Source organism: Mus caroli, chromosome 17 (genome assembly GCF_900094665.2).
Source record: "Mus caroli chromosome 17, CAROLI_EIJ_v1.1, whole genome shotgun sequence".
NCBI classification, from domain to species: Eukaryota; Metazoa; Chordata; class Mammalia; order Rodentia; family Muridae; genus Mus; species Mus caroli.
The window spans coordinates 83,015,996-83,027,315 of record NC_034586.1 but is presented as its reverse complement, the minus strand read 5'-3'; the positions used below and the strand labels follow the sequence as shown (position 1 = coordinate 83,027,315).

The 11,320-nt window shown below is 46.6% G+C and overlaps 1 protein-coding gene across 2 annotated transcripts in view; it reads left to right on the top strand.

Moving 5' to 3' along the window:
• The window catches only part of Stpg4 (sperm-tail PG-rich repeat containing 4), a 41,122-nt gene that overhangs the window by 6,175 nt on the left and 23,627 nt on the right, over positions 1-11,320 (top strand). For both annotated transcript variants that reach the window (XM_021149813.1, XM_021149811.2), the window contains exons 4-5: positions 9,770-9,834; positions 10,072-10,126. In XM_021149813.1, coding sequence (XP_021005472.1) covers positions 9,770-9,834; positions 10,072-10,126 — 120 coding nt within the window. The remainder of the gene's footprint in view (positions 1-9,769; positions 9,835-10,071; positions 10,127-11,320) is intronic.

The window sequence follows — 11,320 nt, the reverse complement described above, 5'->3', positions numbered from 1 at the left end:
CCTGGAACTCACTTTGTAGACCAGGCTGGCCTCGAACTCAGAAATCTGCCTGCCTCTGCCTCCCAAGTGCTGGGATTAAAGGCGTGTGCCACCACCGCCCGGCTTCCGTGAAGTCTTAACTGGCCCTAAAGAGAATGTTCTGAGTCCTGGCAGGATCCCCTCCCCTGGGGACCCTTGGCTCCGGCTTTGGCCCACACTCTGGCCTCTCGAAGTGGTTGATCCTGTGATTCCTTTAGGAAGGGCTGACTCTTGCTGATCGGCCTTCATGTCAACTGCTGAGATGAGGAGTCCAGTAGGGAGCACCAGTAGGGAACACCACGGGAGAGCTCGGCTGAAAAGCACCCAGTTAGTCTTATTTATAATTGTGTGTCTTTGTGTGTCTTTCTCCTTTCTTTGTCTTAATAGTCCCCAAATGAAAAGAATGGCCACTGGGTGAGAACAGGGAGGGGGTGGGGGTGTCGCTGGGCACAGTCACACGTGCCTACAATTCCACACTGAGGCGAGTGAGGTACAACCATCTCAGATTTCAAGCTAGTTTGGGCTGCATAGCACCCTGTCTTCAGTATAGTGGCACACTCCTTTAATCCCAAAGCTTGGGGGGGGGGGCGGAAGAAGGCAGATCTTTGTGAATTTGAGGCCAGCCTAGTGTATGTAGTGAGTTCTAGTATAGCCAAGACTACATGGAGAGATCCTATCTCAAAACAACCAAGCTAACAAACGCAAAAACCCCTGCCTTCCAAAACCATAAACAAGAGAGAGTCGTGATTGCTAAGTGAACATCAAACTCCCAGCCGGATGGATATGCACGCGTACATGGAGGCTTGCTAATGCTTCACAGGTCTGTGCTGTGAGCCTAACAGACTGCTAAAGGCTCGTTAGACAGTCTTACCCTGTTTGCTTCAGTGATCAAATGCATACACTGGGTTAGACTTGGCTTTTTCTGGCTTGGTATCAGGTAACCAAGCTGCAGGTGAAATCTTCCTGACCGCCTTGGCTTTCTCTCCTGTCTGCGTTCTCTCCTGCTCCTTACCCATCCCCGGGGCCGGCCAGAGGCTCACGGTGCAAACACAACACAGAAGGTTGTGTCAGACACAACTGAAAACCTTAATTAAACGGCTCACTGTTTAGCTTCCCCCCGGAGGGATAAGCCTTCTGCAAAGATGAGTCTCTGGCTCCTCTTCCTCATGTGCACAAAGGACCAAGTTCCAGAAGCTGAGGAGGAAACCTTGTGAAGGATTCTGAGAACACGTTCAGGAGGAAGATGGAAGAGACAGAAGGAATGCTGTCTGTGTGCCTGTGCAGTTCAGACTTCTGATGTTTCAACAGCCAGCCTCAACGGAGTAATTTGAATTGGGGCAATCAGTGCCACTTAGTAAAACCGTAGGACATTCTCAGTTTTCCATACCAGTGGCTTTTGGTTTGTGTTTTCGGTATTTAGAGACATAAAAGTGGGGTCTCTCTCTCTCTGTCCCCAGGCCTGCTTTCCCCCAAGTTGCAGTTAGCCACTGGCCCACGGTTCCCCTCCTGATTCCTTAGAGAATTTGACTTCCTTTACTCTCGGCCCCTTCCTGCCATCCCCACAGTGATTTCAATGCTATAGCGATGATTTGCCAACAGCCTGGCTTCTTGGTTTCTTCACTGCTCCTCTATCTCAGTCACTCCTTAGATTTTTTTTTTCAAGACTCATAATTTCAACCCTCCATGGTCTTAGGTAAGTGACTCCTCTTCTCCCGCCCCGCTCTAGTGACCCTCCCCCATCCCACCGGAACCCTCCGACCCTCTCACCATTATGCAGTTTACATTTGCCCCTGCTTCATAGTTAGTCATGGTGCCTGTTCCCCATGGCCACCATCATCATCGACATCTCTTGCTTGTTTTGGCAAAGCCACACCTTGGTTAAACCTCACTGCCTTTCTGGTAGCTGTGTTCATGGTGGAGGGGGACGATCTCATTTTAAGTCCCTCACTGCCAGGGAGCACACAGTGGGCCTAGTGCTTCACCACGAGCCCACAGCAGGCCTCACAGTTGGTTTGCACCCTCACCCTCCAGCTTGTCCTGTCTCCACCCTTCTCTCTCTGACGCCACTTTTCAGTCCCCAGTCTCGGTCGTCTCCTCAGCCTTTTCAGGTGACTTCCACTCCTCTCCTGGTTTGCCTTGGAGTGCCGGGACACACATACTCCTCCCCATCCACCCTGCCCCACTGGACGGTGAGCTCAGCCCGTCTCCAGGTGGCAGACACCCAGAGTGGAGATTCCTAGAGTCCACGTCTCCTGCCTCGATGTCTCCCTTGAGTCCCGCTGCCTTTCTGGCCCCTTGTACCGAACGGTGAATGCTAAGCCTCTATATTTCAGCACTCCTGACATTTTAGGTAGGCCAAGTCTTGGGACTGGAGAGCCATTTTGCACGTTGTCACTGGCCTCTACACAGGAGATGTCACTAGTAACCTATCTTCCAGGTTTTAATAACGAAAACTGTCACTAAACATTGCCAAATATCCCCAGTGAGGGAGGAGGTGCGTGGCCTCCGACCTCTTTTTCTCACAGCTAACAGGCATGTTGGGAGTGGAACTGCTTGCTCCATCTCTTCCTTAGGGAACTCATTATGGGTCTATAGAAGTGGCGCTGCTGGCCCGGTCCACGCCCGTGTTGCTCTGTATTTCGCAGCTCCACCACATCACTTTTCCGATTCTCGGGGTCCTTTGACGGAGCCCTTCGATATTTCAGCATGTGGATTCATGGCACTTGTGTGTGATTATCAGTGACTGTTTTATGTTGCTCCTTGCTCTTCAAATGTATTTTTGTGAATTCCCCAAGGCCCGGGTTGAGTGTTTCACTTCCAGAGAAGGTTTTCTTTCTCCTTCTCAGCCTCAGGGGAGCTGCTGGGCTCGCACTGCTGGGAATGCACCTTTCTATGTGCAGTGGCTCGCTCCTGTAAAGCAGACCCATGGAATCTATGCAAATAACCAGGCCATGGTTACAGTCCTTCCCGGGCAGGGGCTTTCCCCTTTCTGATCCTGCTTGATATGAAGGCAACCCTCTGCAGTCCCTTGGCAGTGGGGGAGGCGGGAGGGCTGACTCTCAGGAGCTATCCTTTTGGGGATCTCAAATGCCTATGGGTGGGGACCTCTAGGCCACCATACCCCCTCACTGGCTGACTCAGGCTTTGGCCTCTGCATACTTCTAGGGCTCTGAAGTTCCCTCAGACTCAGGTGTACTCCCATGCCTGGTTTGGTCTGTTCCCAGCAAACATTACAAGGAGTCTTATCCTTGCTGCCTTGTTACTTATGTCTGCACATGGTTAAATGTTCAAATTTGTTTTAGCGTTTGCCCTCCCTTCTTAGCTGCCTGTACTCAGAGGATTCATTTGAGTAACCTAACCCGTCACTAGCAGGAACCAGGGCTTTCCAGAACCTTCTCCATATAGTTTGAGCTCTCTATACATTGTTTTTCAAAGTTGTAGATGTATCTGATGAGCAGACATATCCTTCACATTCAATCGATTCCTGCTGCTTGTCTGTCCGTCTGTCCCATGGCAGGACAGTTTTGTGCTGTGGCACTGCCTGCAGAGGAGGAGTGTCACCATTGTAAATGGTACCTATCACTTCAAACAGAAATGGGGGACTTGCATAAATATAAACCTGATAGCAGGAATCAGAACAGCCACCGCTGGTAAGTTATCTGGGTCACAATTTCCAGACAATGACGAGACAGAAGTTAGTGGACTGAGCCCTGAGCACTGTCTGTCACCCAAAAGAAGGCAGACCCACTGCTGTAAAGATGCGTAGCTTCCAGAAAAACGCTGGCTACTCTGTCTTGTACACCTGCCTTCAAGGGTGAGAATGAGCCTTGGTCTCTTACCATGCAATCGAAACACACATTCTGGCTTTAAAATGGGCAGAGGACAGGAGTGAGAAGCTCTTGACAAGATACACCACTGACAGAAAGACAAAGTGACACTAAACTGCGACTCATCACAAAGGACAATAAGACAATTTCACCTGATAAACAAAACCTGTGTGTGCGAAGGGGACAAGAACAAGAAGGTATTGCCATTTCTGATGTGAAGAGCAGGTGGCAAGGGGGTTTGTAAGGCGATGCGGCAACCGGGACATATCTGAACTATCTGGAGCTTTAACTATGGTAATGCCAAGTTAGGTTGTTTAGGGAGCGAGCTCACATTAGTAGCATCTGCAGCCTCATCTCACATGGTAGTGTTGTTTGCATTTCTTTAATTAGAGGATTGATATAAATACTAGATCCTCATGCATCCATGAGACAGCATACGTGAAGCACCCCATTAAAAACAATGAGGCGTTGATGCAAGAGTACCTCAGGTTATTATTAAATGAAGGAAGTCAATGTAAATGAATTTTACAGCCTAATCCACTTGCAACGAGTGACGATGAATGTGCCCTTCTGTGAGGTCTGATCTCCTCTCTTTCCCTTAGTATAATCATTAGTGGTGGCTCACGTCTGGGGAGTAGGCCTAGAGGGGGAAAGAGACGCACCTTCATCTTCCTGAAGTGCTTGATTTTTTTTTCAGTGTGTGAGTTGTGTTCTTTCTCAAGTGTGCACATTTGTAGGGAGCTAAAAATAATAATTAAAAAAAAAATCGAGCCGGGCAGTGGTGGCGCACGCCTTTAATCCCAGCACTCAGGAGGCAGAGGCAGGAGGATTTCTGAGTTCGACGTCAGCCTGGTCTACAGAGTGAGTTCCAGGACAGCCAGGGCCACACAGAGAAACCCTGTCTCAACAAAACAAAACAAAACAAAACAAAACAAAACAAAACAAAACAAAAAACAAAACAAATCCAGCTAATGCTTGTTTGTATCCTCAGCGTGCTTACTCTCCAGCTTAGAGCCTCTCTCGTGTACTTCCTAGCTTGGGACTATGTCCGTGAAAATCACAGTTAAACAAATGAAGTTGAAAACAGCCTGGAGCTTCTGCCTGGATTCGAGTTTGTGCTGCCCGTTAGCTTGGAAATGGGAAAGGAAATGAATTTGGTGATTGTTGCCCAGGGGGCATCCCCGCTGGAACACGGAGGTACCTGGTTAGAAGGGGAGGGTGCGGTCATCCCAGGAGCTCAAGACTTGGCAGCCTAGATTGGATCCTTGCGTTCCAGGGCTGGAAAGATAGCTGACTCTTGAAAGTCGTCCTCTGACCTCTACACATGTGCCGCGCTGTGTGCACGAGATACTCCTGCACACACACACACACACACACACACACACACACACACACACACACGTACACATGCACATACTCACACACACAAACACACACACACACACACATGTACACATGCACATACTTACACACACAAACACATTCACACACACAAACACATACACTCACACACACATACACTCACACACACATACACACATGCATGCACTTATACACACACACACACTACCTAGATCTCTCTCACATACATTCACACACACACACACACACACACACACACACACACACACACACACACACACANCACACACACACACACACACACACACACACACACACACACACACACACACATGCCCGTCTTGGATTTATTGCTACAGTGGACAAGAAGACTCTCTGAATCTGAGGACATTTCAGCAACATCCCCCAAAGCTAAGAAGTAAAAAACTCAAAGGTTGGAAAGTTCCCGAGTATCCGAGTTCTACAGAGTGTACAAATGAGCCCGAGGGCAAGTGAAAAGAAAGATGATGTTTTTCAGATTAGTTTCAGGTACCCAGCAAAAACTGGAAGAAGCCAGAGATGATAAAAACATCTGCTAAGGACCAAGCTAAATCCTCCAACTGCTCCTCTGCAAATGCTTGGCCAGCAAGAGACTGTGACAAAGAGAACAGAGCCACCAAGCTAGAATCCTGCACCTTAGGAAACTGCCTTCCGAAAGGGATGGAGAAATGACAATTTAGAACAACAAGAATTGAGGAAATGTATCTCTAGTAGACTCCGCAAGCAATGTTTGGAAAGCGTCTCAGGGGCCAGGGAGACCGTTCGCGTGGTGACGTGCTTTCGCTTAGCCGGAAGGACCTGAGTTAGCACCCCAGTCACCATGCTTAGGATAAAGTCACGGTAAGGGAACGAATCTCACATCTGCAACCCAGCTCCAGGAGGCAGACACAAGGGGGTCCTTGCAGTTCAGTGGCCAGCCTGCCAAGTCAATCATTGAACTCTAGATTCAGTGAGAGAAACTGTGTCAAAAAAATGAGGTGTCTGAGGAAGACATCTGATGTTGATCTCTGAACCACACACACACACACACACACACACACACACATTTGCACATGCATAAATGTTCTATACAACAATCATATTTTTAAAAGCTTGAGTCTCCCTCCATTAAGAAATAAAAAGAGCCTTTTTTAAAAAAAAGATTTATTTATTTCATTTATATGAGTACACTGTAGCTGCCTTTAGACACACCAGAAGAGGGCATCGGATCCCATTACAGATGGCTGTGAGCCACCATGTGGTTGCTGGGAATTGAACTCAGGACCTCAGGACCTGCAGGCAGTGCTCTAAACTACTGAGCCATCTCTCCAGCCCAATAAAGAGCCTTTGAAGAAGGAATAACTCAACATTGAACTTTTAACTGTACTGTTGGCTTAGGTTTTGTCTACTGACCAGTTTTTTGATTGTTGGAGTAGAGTCTTTCTGTGTGGAGCCCAGGCTGACCTTGAACTCAGGACCCTTATGCATTTGCTCCTGAGTACCGGGGTTACAGTATGTGCTGTTGTACCTGACTCCTACTTCTAATTTATTTTTTTTTTTTCTTAAATGATCTTACATACAAGTTCTCCCCATAAAATAATGGTAACAATGTATGGTCATGTACCTATATGGTACCCATAAAACCGAATCTGTGAGCTCATCTATAGGTGCAGGGAACAATAACAACACAGATACAGAAGGGAAGACCAGGCTGGCCTCAAACTCACAGAAATCTGCCTGCCTCTGCCTCCTGAGTCCTGGGACTAAAGGTGTGTGTGCGCCACCACACCATGCATGCTACATTGCGAAGGCTGGCTTGGATTTCCGGATCCTCCTGCTTCAGGCATTCCACCTGACAGGATTGCTTTGCTATTTATTACAAGGCACTTACTTACAGTGTCTGTAAGACTGTATAGTGTCATTTGAGAATGTACTTTGCAGATTTTAGGGCAAGCAGTACCCAAAGAACAAAACCAAAAGTTCTCTATTACAGAGGAGAGACAAGAGACGAGTGTGAGATAGATGCTCAGGACTTAGAGAGGAGAAGAAAATGGAAAACTAGAAAAAGAAAAGGTGTTTTTCAAAGTTCAACCCCAAGATGAAAAACAGAACAAAGCAACAAAAAACCCCTCACCATCAGCAGGGACTGGAGAGATGGCTCAGCAGTAAGAGCACTGGCTGCTCTTCCAGAGGACCCAGGTTCAATTCCCCCCGCCCACGTGGTGACTCACAACTGCCTGTAACTCCAGTTCCAGGGGATCCAGTGCCTTCTTCTCATCTCCACAGCTGCTGGACTTGTACACGAGGCACAGACATACTAAAAAGTAAAAATAAACACAGTGCATAAAAGTGAGCAGTAATCTTGAAAAACCAAAAAAGAAAAAAGAAAAAGTGAGTGGTAAGAAAACCACTTACGGCTGACAAGGTGACAGGTGAGGTAGTAAGATGGCCAAGTGGGTAGAGGCACTTGCCACCATGACTCCTGGAAGTTGCCCTCTGACCTCCATGTTCACATGATGGCAACAGCTTCCTGAGAATCACACACATGCCCATACACACAATTAAGAAAATGGAAGTGGAAACTATTCAAATAAAAAATGGGCCAAATAATTGTGCAGGTGTTAAAGCAGATGCACAGGTGAAAAACAAGGTGGCTGCCCATTGTATGCTGTCAGGTAAACGCCAACCCAAATGCCAACCCTACTGTGTGATCCCACCACACACCTGCCACACCTATCAGAATGGCCAAAGCCAGAACACATAGACACCAGACACCGGTCCATACTGGGAAGGAACTCAGAACGGGACAGCCATGTGAGAAAACAGATTTCCAGCTGTTTTATATCCTCTAACTGTGATTTCATGCCTTTGAATTTTCCCATAAGATTTGAAGTCACATGTCAGCATGTGCGCGCACTCGCGCACACACTGAAGCTTTGCTCATGCTTATCAAGACTTAGAGGCATTAGGCTGCTCCTCAGTAGACAACTGAGCGTAGCACACCGAGACAGTGGGGTGTCATTCAGCTCTAAAAAGAAACAACTTCTCAAGCCTCAGAGAGAATCACAAGAAACCTAAATATATGTTCAGTATGAGAAGCTGCTCTGGGATGACCGCAGACTGTAGGATTCTAATCAGACTCTCATCAATCTTGCTGGCTCTCAATGTCACCAGTTTTTATTTTGCTATTTACTATTTTAAGACAGTCTTGTATGACCCACACTGCCTCAAATCTGCTCTGTAGATAGGACCAACCATTAAACTGTTATCCTGAGTGGTAGAATTGCAGGCACGTGTAACCTCCTCAGATTTGTGCAGGGCTAGGCGAGCACCCTGCCACCTGAGCAACATCCCCTAGTCTGTAAATTTCAATCTGAGTTTGCAGGCTCTTGGCGGTATTCTCTCAGCCTTGGGTTCTCTTGCTTAATCAAAACTGAAATCAGGAAGAGGCAAGGATACCATGCAAATGAGGCTTTACAGGGTCCTGTGCTCATGCATGTTTGGTACGCGCATAGGGCTCTCCAAGCGGTTCTTGGGGATACAAGGAACAAACCTCTGTCGTCAAGAAGGTAGGATGGCACAGAACATGGCTGGTACAGTACCTGGCTGTTGTACGGGACCTGGGGGGGGGTCTCTCACACAGCTTGCTACTCTTTCCATCAAGCTGCCTATCTTGTCCTTGTCAGGACCGTTTAGACCAGTGAGTTGTTTTGAGTCTGTCTCTGTCTGGCTCACAAAAGATGGTAGAAGTAGTCACCACTGTTACCTCAGGGAGTTGGTGAAGATCCAATAAATTGCTGATGCCAAGTGTTGTGAAGAAGAGCAGAAGAGGGGGCAGCAGCTCCTGTTTGTGCTCACTTACCCCTCTGAAGACGGTTTGCATCCTAGAGACAAGCCTTGACACAAGTTAGGGCCACCTATTCTGTCTCAATGTGACATGGGAGGGAGTTGGGGGGGGGGCAAAATGGAAGCAGTAAGATCCACGGTGTCTGCCAGGAATTAGACGGAAAGGAGAGGTGAACAGGCAGAGCCCAGGGGATTTTAGGGCAGGGAAAATTCTCTGTATCATCGTGTGTGTGTGTGTGTGTGTGTGTGTGTGTGTGTGCTGTTGTACATTTGTCCGAACCACAGAATGTACACCACCAAGAGTGAACACTAATGTCATTATAAACCTTAGGTGATAACAATGTGTAATATAATTTGGCCACTTAAACAAGAATATTGCTCTGGTGAGGAATTTGCTAAATGAAAGGGCAGGGTCATTACCAGGCACCCGCCTCAGTTTTATTGTGAACCAAAAAAATCCTGTAAACAAGGTTTTAAACTTATATAAGTAGGGCCAGGCATAGAAATGCATGTCTTTAATCCTAGCGCTGTGTGGGGGCAAGTAGACTGTTGTGAGATAAGGCCAACCTGCTCTATATATCAAGTCCCAGGGCAGTGACATAGTGAGACTGTGTCGCAAGCAAACAAGCTATATATATGAATGAAGATAATATGGCGCACTAATGACCGATATTCATCTGTCTGTCCCTCCTGTGCAGTCACTCCATCTTTGCCCGGGACAGTACGAGATACTTCCTGCACCGGTTCCCAAGAGCCCAGCCAGGTAACTATAAATCTCGTGCGCCCCCTCTGGATCTCACACAAGCCCTTAGATTTACGTATGCGCCTTGGTACCAATACCTGTGGCTTTTAAACCTCACCATGCACTTTAGGTCCAGATTAGTGCTTTAAAGTATTTAATGAGAAATGAGCAACACATTAACAAAGATTTTCATTTCAAAAAGAAAAAAAACAGAATTAGAAAACCATTTTTCTCTTTCTTTTTTCTTTTTTCATAAAGGAGCTTCGTATTTCGCTCTTCAGTTCAAAGATTCCCACCAAATTATTTCACTCCTGTAAGTAAAATGTAGAGTTAATGCCAATGACTTGATGCTTGCTCCTGATATAGAATCGTTTCCCTCACCTAGCAGTGAGCTGTGCGTGGATGACTGTGGCCATCGATACAAGGTATACACGTAAGCTATAGCCCGGCCGGATGTGTGGTTTGGAAATTTCCTCTTCCAAATTAATCAGCCCATTTCTTTTTAATCCGGGCTCACTTCCATTTTCAGGGGATGGGAAGGACACAAACATTTTTTTTTAAATGAATTAATTTTTTGTTTTGCCAAACGTAGTGCAAAGGTCTGATTCTCAGGGGATTCCCGTCTCTCTGACATCTGTCGACCGCCTGCGCATTCTCCAGGTCCCGGTCTTTCCAGCTATCTTCAGAATGGCCCATCATGCTCTGCGCACAGATGGACTTCTGGGGCCTGCAGCTCCAAGTTCCCACACATGGCTTCTAGGCATCAGGCCCCAAAGCCCCAAACCACAGGGCCCCGTTCACCTCTGCCATGATTCCAACTCCCAGTGTCTCAGCCGGGCATGGGGACTGGGCATCCAAAGCACGAGGCTGTAACAGACATTTCCAGTTCAAACTAACCATGCATTTAAAGTACATACACTGGGAATTTCACTGTGTGTGTGTGTGTGTGTGTGGGGAATACACACACACACACATGCATACATAATACATACATATACATATATAATTGTGTGTGTGTGTGCATGTGTGTGTGTGTGTGTAACTTATTGTATGGGACTGTGGATTTAACTCAATGGTATAGCACTTGCCTGGCATATGAAAGGGTCTAGGTTCAGTCATCAATACAAGAGAAAGAAAGAAAGGAAAAAGAAAGAAAGAAAGGAAGAAGGGAAAAAAGAGATTTACTGTACAATATAATGGCTTTAATTAATAACAATGCACTATAGTGTTTGAAATTGCCAATAAAATAGACTTGCATTTTTTATACAAAAATGATAGTTAAGGAGGTAGTGCATTTATTAATTAACATATTTTTAAAACAAGATTTTATTTTTATGTATTTTTTTTAGTGTGTGTGCGCGCACATGCGTGTGCATGTGTGACGTGTTGCAGTGCTTATGTAGGCCAGAAGAGAGTGTCAGATTCCTGGAACTAGGTTACAGATGGCTGAACGCTGAGACTGGAACTCAGGTCCTCTGAAGATCAAGGACAGTCTTTTTTTTTTTTT